The 17,086-nt window shown below is 38.3% G+C and overlaps 1 protein-coding gene across 5 annotated transcripts in view; it reads right to left on the bottom strand.

Annotated features, from left to right (window-relative positions):
• The window catches only part of PALLD (palladin, cytoskeletal associated protein), a 417,425-nt gene that overhangs the window by 383,624 nt on the left and 16,715 nt on the right, over nt 1-17,086 (bottom strand). For all 5 annotated transcript variants that reach the window (XM_045078298.1, XM_045078294.1, XM_045078296.1 and 2 more), the window contains exon 2: nt 10,413-11,404. In XM_045078298.1, the coding sequence (XP_044934233.1) occupies nt 10,413-11,323 (911 nt within the window). In that variant the 5' untranslated portion in view covers nt 11,324-11,404. The remainder of the gene's footprint in view (nt 1-10,412; nt 11,405-17,086) is intronic.

Raw genomic sequence — 17,086 nt, 5'->3', positions numbered from 1 at the left:
TATATGCGAAAGGCTGTTATAACCAATTCAGATTCCTAACTAATACTCTATATTTGCCTTGAGTATCAGTTTGCTGTTTTTTTGTTTTGTTTTGTTTTGTTTTTAATCAGTTTGCTTCTTGATTTACTGAGCTATCCATATGAGTAGCATTATGTACTGGCCTGTCACAGCATCACAGTGTCATGGTTTGGCCAAGAACAGATGATAGGGAAGTTGCTGTCACTCTGTAATGTTCAAATCATTAAACAACAACTCCACAAAACAGAAACAATATTGGAGCACCTGGGTGGCTCAGTTGTTAAGCATCTGCCTTCGGCTCAGGTCATGATCCCAGGGTCCTGGGATCGAGCCCCACATCGCCCTACATCGGGCTCCCTGCTTGGTGGGAAACCCGTTTTCCCTCTCCCACTCCCCTGGTTGTGTTCCTGCTCTCGCTATCTCTCTCGCTTTCTGTCAAATAAATAAATAAAACCTTAAAAAACCCCACAAAAAACAGAGGCAATTATTTTCTGGGTTCATTGGTACAGAGCTATCCCATTTCACTCACTGGTCTACAGAAACAGATTCAATATTTGGATTAATGATGGTCTTTGGGCAGTTAAAGCATTGTACAGGCAGAGGTCATTTTTCATGTGGGAATTACAAGTGGGTAGATACTGGATAGAAATAGGTTTTGAGAAAGAATGGAAAGGATAGGAAACAGGACTAAAATAGCATGCTAGGTCATATCACCTTAATTTACTAACTCACTAAAAGCACCTGTGAGAGGGGATCAGAGATAAGTTTATTTCTTCATTTTAGTGAAAATAAAGGCACTACTCTGCTGTTTAATCTCCTTTGGTTTCTAGTTCAATGGTATTTTGAAGTCCTAGGGAACACTTTTATCCTCTGTAAAATATAAAAGACTTATTAGCTTTTCAAGTCAATGCAAATGTACAGAAAAAGAAAAAAAAATTAAGAGACTTAGAAATAAATCAAAGGAAATGATAAAAGAATAAGAAAAATAGGAACCTATAACATTAACTGGTATTGTTTCCTTTGGATTTTGCCCCATTTTACTTTCTCCTATTTGCCAGATGTGATGATATGGGGAAGGTAATTGGGTTGGTGAGATATGCATATGCAACTTTTATTAATCTTCAGATTTTTCACTACTTCTGAAAAGGTACCACGTGTGTGAGCATGTTTGTGTGTGTCTAAATGCAGGCATTTTGTCCTAGCAATGAGAGACTAATAAACACACTTTTCTAATCTCTGCATTCAATAAATTGGGTACACTATACCATAAAAGATCTTTGGCAGAAGACTGAGTACATATATACCATTCTATTAAGAACACCATTAATTTAAAATGAGAAAAAGTTTTAAAGCTCTAAAACGTAACTGAGACAACTCTGAAAATTGACTGAACTCATGAGGGCAAACACCTAACTTAGCCAATTTGTATTGCTTACCACTCATTTTCTAGGAGGTATTTATAGAGGAAATCATGCCATTCATTAGAAACATTGCTGCAGAATGTACCAGATACATAAATGGGATAGTAGAGTAAAATAAAAAGTCATTATTTTTCAGTGAGTATAAAATCAGCGTTATTTGCATCTGTGTCTCTACTACCCGTCTTAAGATGTGAAATGACGCAAGTGCAATGGATGCCCTCTGCGCACTCCTTACTAATTACATTCCTCTTTATCTCAACAGTGATTGTTGTCTGGAATTCAGCATTTGTCATTCTCAGACATTCTTCTGTGCTTTTGTCATATCCTTAAACCTGGAATAAGACTGTTTTGCAATTTTAACTTCATATGGATTAATTTATTAATGCAATCTGTATGCATGTTTTTGCAACTTTTTTTAGATTGCTATTATGTTTGTGAGTTTCAGACATACTGATTCATGAAACTCTAGTTCATTCATTGTATGAATATAAATCACAACTTATCCATTTTCTTTCCTTTTTTTCAGCCTTACTGAGACATAATAGACATATAACACTGTATAAGTTTGAAGTGATTCATTTATATACTACGAAGTGATTACCACAATAAAATTAGTTAACATATCCATCATCTTACATGATTGTAAGTTTTTTGTGTGTATAGTAAGAACAGTTAATATCTATTCTCTTAGCAGTTTTGAAGTATACAATATGGTATTGCTCACTGTAATTATGGCTACAATTTCATTAATCAGTTCCCTCAAACTTACTCAGTTGTAACTGGAAATTCATATCCTTTGACCCACATCTCCCCATTTGCCCTGTCCTCTAGCCCCTGGCAACCACCATTTTATGCTCTGCTCCTGTGAGTTTGTCCTTTTAAAGTTTCAACATATAACTGAGACGATACAGCGTTTGCCTTTCTCTGGCTTGTTTCACTTAGGATAATGCCCTCAAGTTCCATCCCTATTGTAAGTGGCTGAATTTCCTTCTTTTTCATAGTTGAACAATATTCCATAGTATACACATGCCACATTTTCTTTATTCATATGACAATGGACACATAGGTTGTGTTAAAATAGCTATTGTCAAAAAGACGAGAGATAATGACCACTGGTGAGGATGTAGAGAAAAGGGAATCTTTGTACATACTGGTGGGAATTTAAGTTGGAAGAGATGCTATGGAAAATAGTATGGAGGGTACTCAAAAAATTAAAAGGAGAGCTGCCATACGATCCAGCAATCCCACTCTGGATATATATCCGAAGCCAATAAAATCACTATGTCAAAGAGGTATCCATTTTCTTTTTGATTAGTATTTAGGTTCTTTACAGTATTTTGAAACAATGCTATAATGCACATTCTTATATATGCATCCTTGTACACAGGAGCAAAAGTTCCTTTCAGATATATAGCTAGGAGTGAGACTTACTCATTTATTTATTTAGTTCATATTTATTGAGCACCTATTATGTGCCAGGCACCATTCTAGGCTCTAGGGATACAGCAATAAGAATCAGATGGTAGTCCCTATATTCAAGGGTTTTATATTTTACTTAGGGAGACAGACAATGAAAAAAATTAAACAAGTAAAATGCAGAGTGTATCAGGTAAGTTCTGTGGAGAAAACCAAAATGACTGGAACAGAGAGTAAGGTGGGGAGGACCTGTTCTTTTACATCAAGTAGTTTTGGAAGGCCACACTCTGAAGGTGACATTTGAGGAGATATATGAAGAAGATGAAGGATCTAATTCTACATACATCTGGAGGAAGAGTACTTTACATAGAGGGAATAGCATGTGCACAGGCCTGAGACAGGAACACATCTGCATGTTAGGAGTGCAGCGAGGACACCATTGTGGCTGGAGTGGACCAAACAGGAGCATAGTAGGGGATGAAGTCAGAGAGATGGTGCCTTACCAATGTTTATAGGGTCTACAGAATTTACTCTGAATGAGATAGAAGGTACTGGAAAGATTTGCATTGTGTTGTGATCACAATTTCATTAAAAAGAATCATGCTAGGTGCTAACATAGAGTGTAATGAGCAAGGATGGAAACAAAGAGACGGATTAGGAACTTAATGCAAATATCCCAGGGGAAGATGATGATGGCTTGGTCCAGCCAATGATGAGAGCCTGATTAGTGGGGCTGTTATAAAGTGATCAGATTCTAGATATATTAAAGGTTGAGCCAACTGGATTTGCTGGCCGGACTGGATGATGTGAGATGTGAGAAAAAGAGTAGCCAAGGATGACTCCAAGGTTTTTCCCTTAAACAGCTGGAAGGAGAATTGCCACTTGTTGACATGGAAAAGATTTAGGAAAGAGAAGGTTTTTGGAGGAGAGGAGAACGAGAGGTTCGGTCTTGGATATATTAAATTTGATAAACCTATTAGATCTCTAAGCAGAGAGGTCAAGTACGCAATTGGTTAGTTTAGGGTATGTACACCTTTAACTTTATTGGGTATCACAAAATTGCTTCCCAAATTATTTGTACCTAATTACATTTCATGTTGCTGTAATAATACTTGTGTGGTTGCTTTTTCATACTGATAATCTAATGGTACTATCTGGTATTGCATTGTGACAATATTCTGTAACAAAAACAAGCGATACTCCTGGAACTAAGCCATCAAGATCTTTTTCTTCTTTTTGTTTCCATTTATTTGAGAAAAAGAGAAAGAGAGAGTGCACAAGTTGTGGGGGTGGTGGTGCAAAGGGAGATGAGTTTGGGAAACAGACTCCCTGCTGAGCAGGGAGCCCAATGACATGGGGCTTGATCCTGGATCCTGGAATCATGACCTGAGCCAAAGGCAGATGCTTAGCTGACTGAGTCACTCAGGAGCCCCGAGCCATCTAGATCCTAACAAGCACTACATGTCGTAACCTACTGGCTAGTGGTGCAGTTGCCACATTTTCCCAAACCAAAATAGTCAATAATTGGGATATACTGATACCACTAGGAAGAAAAGTGAATCGGTGGTTTGTTTCTATTTTCTTTTGAGGAGATGGAAATTTCTACAGACAGCATTGCATAGATTTGGTATGGATAATTCTCTTGTTTTGGCTTTTGATGATGATCAAAGTCTCTACTAATGTAAACTAATTGGAAGCATTGAAGGTACTGGGTTTTGATTTTAATAGCAATGAATTTAATTACTTTTAATCACATATATTGATTGAAACTTTACTAAGCTAATAATGATGACCTAGTAGGCATCTTATGATTAGATGTGAGTAACTGTACTTAAAATATTAAATATGCTTGGACTATTGCTGGATTCACTTTTATTGCAATAAGTGGATGTTTAAAAGTGTTTTTCCCCCTTATGAGTATATACACATTTACCTCACAATACAATTTGAATACGAAGATGGTTTGGACTTCTGATCGTAAAGTGGAAATAATTTCTTTTGTTTGTAGTTACTTGATGGAAAATATCGCCTTTCCTCCATGCCCAAACATTTTTTGGTTTATGGTGATTGACTTACTTGGCAGTATTAACTTATGGCAAAGAAAGAGAATAACTGTGAATGGCCATGTTTTGTTTTGTTTTGTTAACATAGAAAAACACTGTGGAAATTATCAGGATAACATTTTCTTTAAAGATATTTGGAATATGAATTCCAGATGGCAGTTCTGCTCATCTCCATTTCTGGAACTTGTCAGTAAGCCATGCACAACAAGCAAAGCAGCAGTGACAGTGGCTAAATCTTCTCTTGGGTCACTCAGTACCTGATCAGGAATCAGAAGACATGAGTTATATGGTTATATGGTCTCTATGGTTAATTAATAATTTTTCTGTTCCTAGGCAAATAATTTCCTAGTTTTCTTGGTTTCCTTATATTTAAGTGGTTTGAAATATATGGTTGCCATAATAAAATATTTTTAAAACTATAACGTGAAAATATGAGATCTCATTTTTATAGTACTAAAGGTAGCTTTGAACTAAAATTCTTCATGAATTTTCCTCCAACTCACAAAAGTTGAGAGTGGAGGGAACAGGCAAGGCGAATGATGTAAGGGAACATGTTTTTATACTGTTATAAAGTAGTACATGAGAAATATGAAATACTGGGACATAATCAGAAAAATTAGCAAATTATGACTTGATTTTATTTAATGTAATAATTCAAATTGTTAACAAATAATTTGTGTGTAATTTGAGTAGTATCTAAACTATATATGACCTCAGTTCCTATGCATAAGCTTTCTTCCATCAGCCTTTTTCTCTTTTGTTGAGGTTTTGTTGGAACAATGCAAGAATAAAGAAGGAAAAGAGATTTTTTTTCCCCAGTCCTCTTTGTGGTATAACTGGAATCTATGCCAGTTATATCTGTGGAAGGATGAAATAAAAAAGCCTTGAAATGACTGGCCTGGCTTCGATCCTACTGTTTTCACCAATCTTCCCTTTAGCTGGGGCCACTTTATCTAAGTTTCACTATGTCCAGGTTCTCAGACCAAGTGGTTTCTCTTTTTTTTTTTTTTTAATTTTTTAATTTTTTATAAACACATATTTTTATCCCCAAGGGTACAGGTCTGTGAATCGCCAGGTTTACACACTTCACAGCACTCACCGAAGCACATACCCTCCCCAATGTCCATAACCCCACCCCCCTTCCCCCAACCCCCCTCCCTCCAGCAACCCTCGTTTGTTTTGTGAGATTAAGAGTCACTTATGGTTTGTCTCCCTCCCTGATATGAGGAAGTGGTGCTGCAACATGGGGGCTTAAGTGGGTAGGAGAAGAATCAATGAAACAAGATGGGATTGGGAGGGAGACAAATCTTTTTTCTTTTTTTAAAAAATATTTTATTTATTTATTTGACAGACAGAGATCACAAGTAGGCAGAGAGGCAGGCAGAGAGAGAGCTCCCTGCTGAGCAGAGAGCCCAATGCAGGGCTCGATCCCAGGACCCTGGGATCATGACTTTAGCCAAAGGCAGAGGCTTTAACCCACTGAGCCACCCAGGCACCCCAAAGTGGTTTCTATTTAGGCCAAATTTAAGAAGCTCCAGGCCAGCAGCTTAGTAGCCCAGCCTTGTCAGTCTAACAATTTGTTTCCCTGTTCTGGACCCAGGACTGAAGTCCTGACTCATTTAATCATACCCGAGTCTCTACTTCTGAACTGTCCCTGTCCTATTGTCCTTTGGAGTAACAACCTTGCTTTTTCCTTAACTAAACTCCTGAAGGGCTGAACTTTTTCCCTGTGTTCCAGACTGCTGTATCTGGATGCTGACACCTGCTGCCATATTTTCCCGTGATGCGGGCCTTTTAAGTAAGTCTGGACCTTACCATTGCCTGTTGTACCACATCTCACCCCCCTGTCCAAAAGCTGCTGACTTCTCAATAACTGAATGAATGTCTCTATGCTTACTAGTCAGCATCTGTCAGGCCTCCGCTTATTGCTTGCTTCAGGTTCCCCTGACATCCCGGGCTCTCTGAGGATCCTGTTACCTGCTTCTGGGACCTTAGGAGGTAGCCCAACAATCAATAGATCCATATAATCTCTGGGTTTAGAGTCCCCGGGACTGACTTAGTCAAGCCAGGCTCTAAAGTGCCCCACAGTAGGATACATTTTATTAAAGGTTTTCTTCTTCGTATGAAATTTCCTTCAAAGAAGATGATCTCTGTAGACCCTCATGTCTCATGTGGGACAGGAACTCAGTGTTCCTAGGTATATGTTTATATCTACAAATGCATGAAAGAGAGTACCAAGATCTTTGAAACAGAAATTAAGAAAATCCAGCACACTCCCCTGTCAAAATACAAAACAAAAAACAAACAAGAACTCCAAAAAGATTAAAAAAAAAAAAAGACCATCTAACTTTAAACAATGGAATATTTCATCAAAGACTTAATTACTCTAGAAGGGCATAATTTGTAATGTCTCATGGACATTGGTCATGAACTTTGGTAGACCAGGAGATGACATGAGGAAACTAGTTAATAATTCTTTGATTACCAACCAAATTAATGCTCCCCCAACCCCAGTAAAAAGAAAGGAGGAAGAAGTATGAATTTGATGTCCCCCAAATTATTCAATGTTTAAGTGAACTTTAATGTATTAATTATCGTCTGCTCACCTGAATTAATCCTTTGATGTTAAACTGATTTTTTGGGATCATTTCTGAAAGGGTATGGTATTTTTACTTGTCACAGTAATACATTTGAAAGGGGCTTATTTTGGAGGTAAATGTAAGCGGAGTCCTGCCATATGAGAACCTGTGGAACTGTTTTGAATGACATGTGAAAGTATCACTCATAGAGAATTATTTGTTCCCAAGATTAGTGGGTTAAAAACAATCTAATCAGAATCCAAAAGAATCACGTAATTTCATTTCCATCATAGGCAAAATAATAAGAAAAGTTCTTTATAGAAAAGATATAAATGGAGAATTTAGGACAGCTTTAATGAAATGAACCCATTAAGAAGTTTTTGACTGCCCCCTGCTGTCAGTTTCTTACAAGAAATATAGCAAAATTACTGTAAAAACTGACTCGAGGAATTAGTTGAACAAATTAGTAGGAAAAAAAATTCCCTGCCTTTAATTGCACTATTTTTTAGCCAGTAGTGCTAATGCTTACTTCATGTTTGTGAGCAATAAACTGCGAGATCAACTCTAGCAAAGTGTGTCTAGGTGGATGTAAGGTGAGAGGTCAAGTTCATGGCTTGTGAAATGCTGTATTAATAAGAATATACCAGCATTGCAATTTTTAGCCAATGATGTCTAGTTTACCATTTTTCCAAATTTCACAATTTTGAATTTACTTTTTCAATACTCCCAGCTTTTAAAAATTATTTTTATTTTTTTAAAATTATTTTTATTAACATAATGTATTATTTACCCCCGGGGTACAGATGTGAATCATCAGGCTTATACATTTCACAGCACTCACCATAGCACATATCCTCTTCGGTGTCCATAACCCTACCACCCTCTCCATACCTCCCTACAGTTTGCTTTGTGAGATTAAGAACCTTCTGTCTCCCTCCTGATCTCATCTTGTTTCATTTTTTCCTTCCCTACCCCAAAACCTCCTGCCCTGCCTCTCAAATTCCTCAAATCAGAGAGGTCATAAGATAATTATTTCTCTGATTGACTTATTTTGCTCAGCGTAATACCCTCCAGTTGCATCCACATTGTCGCAAATGGCAAGATTTCATTTTTTTAAATGGCTGCATAGTATTCCATTGTGTATATATACCACATCTTCTTTATCCATTCATCTGTGATGGAAATCTAGGTTCTTTCCATAGTTTGGCTATTGTGGACATTGCTGCTATAAACATTTGGGTGCAGGTGCCCCTTTCGGATCACTACATTTGTATCTTTAGGGTAAATACTCAGTAGTGCAATTGCTGGGTCATAGGGCAGTTCTATTTTCAACATTTTGAGGAATCTCCATGCTGTTTTCCAGAGTGGCTGCACCAGCTTGCATTCCCACCAACAGTGTAGAAGGGTTCCCCTTTTTCCGCATCCTCGCCAACATCTGTTGTTTCCTGACTTGTTAATTTTAGCCATTCTGACTGGTGTGAGATGGTATCTCATTGTGGTTTTAATTTGTATTTTCCTGATGCTGAGTGATGCTGAACTCTTTTTCAGGTGTCTGTTGGCCATTTGGATGTCTTTTCAGAAATGTACGTTCATGTCCTCTGCCCATTTCTTGATTGGATTATTTGTTCTTTGGGTGTTGAGTTTGATAAGTTCTTTATAGAATTTGGATACTAGCCCTTTATCTGGTATGTCATTTTGAATTTACTTTTTAATATTTATTTAACCCAAGTAAAACATCCTTCATTAATGAAAGCAAAACTTTAAAAATAAATAAATGTATGGCTTATTTTTATAGCATAATCCAGCCTGCAATGTTATTTTCATTTTAGCATATAAAATTAAGAAATGAGAAATAATAAAAGTTATAGGTAATACTAATGCTGTAGTCACGAGCTGCAAGACACTGTTTAATTTTTTCACACATTATCTTAATCATCATAAAATTGAATGAGGTAAGCATTATTTTAATTCCCATTAGACAGATGAAGAAACTAAGTCACAAAGAAACTTGACTTGGTGACACAACTGGTAAAAGGTGGAGCCATGATTGGAAACCCTGCAGTCTGACTCCCAGGTCACTTTTCTTAACCTTTTTGCACAGAAAGTATGAAATCTGCAGTTAAGGAGGGAGAACTCCAGCTATAAAAATGGTCATGGTTGTGTAATATGTACATTGACTCCAACTAACCTCGTGCTCATGTAATTGTTGTAAATGTAATAATAATAATTATTATTATTAATTTTTTATTTTTGGTATACCCATGCTGTAGTGTCCAGAGCCTTTGTATAAGCAATAGACCTGTATTGTTTCAGTTTGTTTTATCTTTATTGTTTCAGTTTGGTTTACCTTTATGTGTTTCCTTGGTTGCACCACATTGAAGGTGTGTGGTGTGCTTTTTTCAGTGACTATGTGGCCACTTAGCTCAGTCCTTAGATCAGAGTATGTATTTGGGGGTTAATCTTGTGGTTGGCCTCTGTGCACCCGTGCCTTTCATCTCCATACTGCCAAACAATGTCCAGTTTTAACCACACTTTCAACCACCTTCAGCACCTCATATTCAAATGATGCACACATTTTCACAGTGTTTTAATGAATCAGTTGCACATTTTAAGTTTCCTTGGATGCTATTAATTCCAGAGTCCTATTTAATAACCCATTTGTGTTCCTCTATCCCTGTCTGGTCCTTTGCCTTCCCCTTAGGGGCACATGGTTCATGGTAACAAATGCATCCCACCCTTGATAACTAGCACAACTAGTATTTGCAATTCTGGGATGCTTTTGTCTTGCAGGTATTTGAAAACACCACTTCAGGCACTAGAGGGCTAACTCTACAGGAAATCTCTTCTCATCCCACATTAGAGTAAAACCAAAAGTCAACACAAATCATTTGCTATTCATAACAAAAAGTTCTTACCTGACTCGAGGAGTTGGGTTTCCAGTGACTCTACACTCCAAGTAAACTCTGCTTCCTTCTGCCACTTCTTGGCTCCGAAGCTTCTGGATGAACCGTGGAGCTGAGGGGAAGTGGAATGCGTTCTGGGGCTGTGGGTGAGAGATGTTACTGCATGGCACTGCCTTGTGCTGGTCTGCCTGGTAGCAATGCTGGGCTTCGGGTAACTTGACCTCTGCTTCCGTCTCCTGTTGGTCTCCAGTGGGGCTCTGGCTGGCTGAGGCACTCATCAGGGCTGACCGCTGATTTTTAGGAGACAAGTAGCCACTGTCTGGTGACGAGGACTCCCCATTCGGGTTTCTATTTCTTGGTTTTGCAGCTTCTTTAAATATGGATGTCAGCTCCTCAATGAGATTAGCTGCCTTGTCGCATAGCTGGCTCTGTGGGCCAGTCTTACCTTGATACGCTGGTTTGGGCTTCACACTTGTGTTGGGAGTTTTTGCACCACGTTTTTCAGCTTTTTGGAGGCTCCGGATGTAGCTGGGGCTGGCAAGCAGGGGTGATTTGGCGGGTTTCCTCTTTGAAGCAGGTGAAGAGATACGGTCAGTTTGTTCTGGAAGAGGTTGGACAGGTGTTGGCCTGTTATCACGAGGTCTTCCTAAGGAGGATGGCTCACCAAATTTGGTCTCCTTATGGGAAGGATTTTCACAGACACTTATAGGAGAGGTATTGAAAATCTGTGAGATCTCCTTTTCTGAGTCACAATCTTCCGTTTCAGAGCTGGCTATTGCTCTCCGGGCTAGGTCAAGACTCTTGTTTATCTCTTCCTGGCTGAGAAAAGCAGATAACTCAGGGAAGAAGTCAGCATTCTTGCTTTCTTCCTGCATGTCTGATAGGGAATCATAGAACGAGTCATGGGAGGAAGTCTCTGACATAGTTCAATAATCTTCATATACTCTTTGTTTGCTCTCAACAGAAAGGCCAGAGGCACTGGAAACCAATTTACTTCTTGTGTTCTGAAAGACAATGTAGAGAGAGTTGCCATTAGTAGTAATGGGTGTGTGTGTATACGTGTGTGTTGTCATGGTATTATTAATTTACAGTTTGGGAGAAACATTAAAGTGAACAAATGGAAAAATCATTTTTCTCTATTCTTCAAGTTGGAAGAAACATCAAGTATACTTGTGTTTGTTATCTCATTTTAATTTATTATTTTCCCTGTGAGTGAATATTAAGTATTTTACTAACCAGCGCAGAATAATCTAAAAAGAAAATATCTGCATTAGGCACTAAGAGTACAGTAGGACATTCTGCACTTCTCATGTGCCATTTTCCCTCAAGATCAAAGCTTACTGAAACTCAAAATCCAGAAATGTGGGTGGGAGCTTGGAAGTTTATGAAGGTGAAAGGAGAGACCACATACTAGTATTCGAGTACTTATGGTTCTCAGTGGGAAGCCAAATCTGTGGACTGGTAGTCAAAAGTTGGGAGCTTGTTTCTGGCCACAACAAAAGAAGAAAAAAAAGGGCAAAGTCATGGCAAATATAGCAAGTGTCAAAATAAGCATTCATGCAAGATTTTATTTAACTACTTAATGAGGAAACTGATAAGATGTACAACTATTTCAAAGCAAATTCTAAAGTAAATGAATATATATGTAAGTATAATATATATGTACATATATAATTATGTGAGTATATACGCAATCAAGAATGCTAAAACGAATTTACTAATAAATTTGAAACTAGTAAATAAATTTACTAATAAATTTGAAATAAAATGTAATGTTTGGAGTCATTTCTACAGAGTACAAACTAACAGTATTTCTACTGGAAAAAATGTATTTGTGTATCTGTGCTCAAGTATAATTTGCATTGTTATTTGATTTCTACAATTTACAAAGGTAATAAAATTGCCTAATAAAAGACAGTAAAAGGCATAGACCACATTAGAATCAGATGACCCTGGAAGGTCTACCAGACCCCATCCAGTATTCCATTGGAAAAGCATCAGTTCTCTATTGCTTATTTCAAAGTCTTTCATAGTTTGTCCTGAGAAGGCAGATGGTTTCACCCAGAACAGAGCCCTTAATTACATTTGACCCTTCAGTCAGGAAACATGATAGATGGTTTAGAAGTCAAGGTCAAGGTCAACTCTTAAAATGTGTGAGGATATAAATCACCAGGCAGCATTAATTCAGAAGACATGAAAATTAGAAGAGAGAGAGGCTTGGGCCAAAAGTATGTTTATATACTGAAGGTAAAACAGACCATATTTCCATTCCTTACAACATATATTTTTCTTTGGAAGAGAGGCTATTGGTCTGTTTGTTTTTGGTCTTAGAGAAATTAATTTTTTGCATTGAACTTAGTGTGAGAAGGAAATGGAGAAATACACTTTTTTTTTTTTTTTAAGAGATTGTATTTATTTTTTCAAGAGAGAAAGAGGGAGCAAGCAAGAGAGAACACACAAGTTGGGGGAGGTGGGGAGGAGCAGAGGGAGAAGCAGACTCCCCAGTGAGCAGGGAGCCTGACATGGGGCTTGATTCCAGGACCCTGGGATCATGTTCTGAGCCAAAGGCAGCCACTTAACTGACTGAGCCACCCAGGCTCCTGGGAAGTATAGTTTTGAAAAAGATGGGTTTCTGCCTTCATGGAATTTAGTCTATGGGTGATATAAATAAGTAATGAGCATATATATATAATTTAGTATGTTAAGTGCTATGGTAAGGAAACAAAGTGCTAGGTTAGCACCTGGAAGGGATAACAGGGTTTGGATCAAGAAAAAATTTGATGGAAGTTGAAGCCTATAGGATGGTATGTGAGGGAGGAAGAAGAGTTAGGCAGGTAAAGAGGACACTGGCAGAAGCACAGAGAAAGTTTTGGATCCTAGGGAGAGTACTGGCAGACTCAGGTGACTTAGAGAGGTTTAGTGAAACAGAAATGTATCTGGAAATGGGGAAAATCACCAGAGAAAAAGTTAGAAAGCAGGAGTGGTGTCAGAGGGTCTGGAACCATGTGAAGAACTTGAATTTTATCTTAGGTGCAGCTAGAGGACAAAGAAGACTGTTAAGTATGTGAGAAACATCACCAGAGTTGTTTTATTTTTTTGCTATTTAAAAAAGTTTTTATTTATTTATTTGAGAGAGAGAGAGAGAGAGTAAGAGAGTGAGAGAGTGAGCATGAGCAGGGGGAGGGCAGAGGGAGAGGGACAAAGAGACTCCCTGCTGAGCTGGGGACTTGGGTCTTGATCCCAGGACCCTGAGATCATGACCTGAGCCAAAGGTAGATACTTAGCCAACTGAGCCACCCAGGTGCTCCAGAGTCGCATTTTAGAAAGATAACTGATTGTAACCTAGCTCAGGAGCTGAGTCAGAGGAAGAGGAAGGCAAGATGAAAGAAGAAAGTCGGTGAGAAGGCTTGTGTTCTATTCTTGGGGTGGTGTATATTTATCATTATTTTATCTTTGGATCCCCATCATCTGAGCCTCCTTATTAGTTCTGGATAATTCCTCATCTTATGTGCCTCAGTGAGAAACTAAATTTACTTATTATATTGGAATGTGGAATCTCCAAATATTTGCTTTCCTAGCTCCTTGGAGCCTGGGCACAAGTCTTGGCACATGGCAGTTATAATGCATCCATCTTTGGCCTTTGAGGCAGGTTCCATGGAGAAAGCATTTTTGTTTCTGGTCATAGCAAAGATGTAGCAGCATGGGGTATGGGGGCAGCAGCGGTGGCTGTGCAGAGGTGGGAGGTGGAAGCTGTGCCATGGGCTATTGAGCTGTCATGGTGGTAGTCACACATGAGCCTTTTTTTGGCCTTTTGGTCTTGCCTCCAGCATACACTCTGGGTCTCATTCTGTGAATTGCCGACTCCTACCAATAATTCACTTTGCACTCAAGTTGACCAAAGAATATTTCTGTCACTTGCCACTAAGGAACACAACTGATAGTAGATTAAAAAAACATGACAGAAGCCTAAATGAGTGACATTGAGATGGACAACAGTGGACAACAGATAGAAGCTAGGACAGAAATCTTTGAGTAATTGAAGAGATGATGCAGAGAGAGGATTATAGATTTCTTATTCAAACAGTGGGATGGAAGGTGCCATTAACTCACATGCCACAAGTGGGGGGACAAGTTTTGAGAAAAAAATCTTAATTTTGATTTACACCTTCTACAACAGGGAACTCTGGTATTGATGTCTGAAGGCAATTTGAGATACTGGTCCAGAGTACATGAGTAAAGAGAACAAAATTTGATTGGGAATTATTAACCTATGGGTGGCAATGTAATACAAGATGGTGAATAAGATCAAGGAAGAGAGAGAGAAAAAAAAGGAAACAATCCTCTAGAGGTTTTGGGGGAAAACCAGGAGACTGGGGTGTTATAGAAGCTGGGCAAAGAAATGTCTCATGAAGGAGGAAGTATCGTTTTGATTTAGCAACTGGGAACATTTAGCACCATTACCAATAGCAATTTTGGTGTATGTGACAAAGATTGAAGCCAGATTCAAGATATGCTGAGAAATTATGAAAGGAAAGAAAATATAGATTGCACATGTTATTGACTATTTTGAGAAGTTCATAGAAAGGAGGAGAGACAGAGGTAGTTGGTGGACAAAAGTATAAATTTCTGGTGGGTTTATTTGTTAACAGTGTGGCTCGGGAATGTGTTTCAGTGCTAATGGAATTAGACAGAAGAGAGGGAGAAGCAGAAGATCCATGTAAAAAAGTGAGGAAGATGAAAAGACGGGGTCTTCCAGGATGTGAGATTAAATGAGTTACTATGGTACAAACAACTTCCGGTTGGAAAGGAACAGTTCTCCCATTGTCAAAGGAGAGAAATAATTAAAGTGTGTGTGCCTCTGTGTGTGTGTGTGTGTGTGTGTGTGTGTGTGAGAAAGAAAGGGTCAGGGGAATCTGCATAAATTTGTTATTGAAAGAAAGGGGAGGTCCTATCTTGAGATTTCTGAGGATTTGGAAGTTTTTGAGGACAGAAGACAATTTGAAATAGCTGATGTAAAGAAAGGAAAAATTTCTTCAAGAAGGGTTTATGGGCAGGGCCCCTAGGTAGCTTAGTTGGTTAGGCGCCTGCCTTCAGCTCAGATCATGATCTCAGGGGCCTGGAATAGAGCCCTGCATTGGGCTTCCTGCTCAGTGGAAGTCTGCTTCACCCTCTCTCTCTGTCATGTCCTCTGCCCCAACTTGGGCATGCACGCTCTCTCTCGCTCTCTCTTTCAAATAAACAAATAACACTTAAAAAAAAAAAAAAAAGGAACAAAAAGATTTGTGGGCAGAGGTGAGAACTTAGTTGAAGTTAAATGTGATGTATTTATAGTATCATTAATCAGTGTGACTGCACACTTCTCTTCACCAGAGCTCAGCCATTCAGTTGAAGACGCGGAGATAAGATGTTTTAGGTTTTGACACACAGGTAAGATGGAAGGGAAATGGACAAGGTTGTTGAGAATATCAGCAAGATGGGGGGAGGATTCTAAAATCTATGCTGGATTTGGATTCATGGGTAGGAGTTTGATTATAAAGAGCTTAAGGGACTGAAGGCTCATTGAAATTAAAGGGGAGGTAGAGTGGAAATGAATGAATGAGAGATCTGGAAGGACATATGGAGATAGTGAAATGTTTGGACTGATGATCATTTCAGAGGCAGAGCCTTTTGATTCCCGACTACACTTAGAGTGTGGCCCTGTGAAAGTCTTTGACTGTCTCTGAAGAACAATGAGAGAGTTTAGTAGCTGCAACAGAGACTTTATGATTGACAAAACCTAAAATATTTATCCAGACTTTTACAGGAAAAGTTTGACAGCTGTAGAACATCAGCTACCTAATAACTTCATCTAGCATGAGCACTACTAATAGTAATCCTGATAATGATGATGGTTAACAACATACTGCTCACTGAGGCAGGCATTGTGTCAAGTGCCATTCAGTCGATGACTTCATTTAAAATTCTCACAACAGGCCCCCGTTTACAAAGAAGGAAACTGAGGCAGAAAATGTGAATAGAAGAGCCAAGATTCAAATCCAGACAACCACTTCAGAACTTATTATCTTAACCGTAGTCTTAACTACAATATATTATAGTTTCCACAACCAAGAGTCCTAAGCAATATATCAGGCTAATAAAATTTTGGATCAGTTTTCTGCTATTTCTGCTAATATTAGAGTTCTGCTATTAATTTAACTATACTTAGTGCAAAGTGAACATAATAGGATAAATTTCAAAACTTCATAAAAAAATTTTATGAGGAAGCTTAAAGTAAACTTCTGAATGATGAAACACTTTTTAGTTCATTTTTTAAAACAGGGAGTGTTTGCTGGAGGCAGATTAAATCACCTGCTTATTAACTTATATTTTGGTTTTAAAGAGGCGCCATCTGACAGGATCCAGTTGTGAGGATTAGGTGTAGCTTAAAAACTGCTTATACAGTGAAAAAGAAAATAATAGTTCTATAGCATATATGGTTTGGGTTTAATTTGCAACCCAGTTATTGCTGCTAGAACATGCACATAGTCTAGGGAAAATGCTCATTCAACGTGGACGAACAAGGGAGGTTTCCAGGTGGCCCAACTCACGGGAAAATCACGCTTCAGAGATTTTCATGTCAGTCAACAGCCCGCAATTAAAATGTTGTAATCAAAAGAAATATAATTACAAACACCTCCATTATTTCC

The sequence above is a fragment of the Mustela putorius genome, unplaced genomic scaffold (genome assembly GCF_011764305.1).
Source record: "Mustela putorius furo isolate JIRA1106 unplaced genomic scaffold, ASM1176430v1.1 tig00000242_pilon_pilon_pilon, whole genome shotgun sequence".
Classification (NCBI taxonomy): Eukaryota; Metazoa; Chordata; class Mammalia; order Carnivora; family Mustelidae; genus Mustela; species Mustela putorius.
The sequence above is the reverse complement of the archived record's forward strand: the minus strand, read 5'-3'. Positions and strand labels throughout refer to the sequence as shown.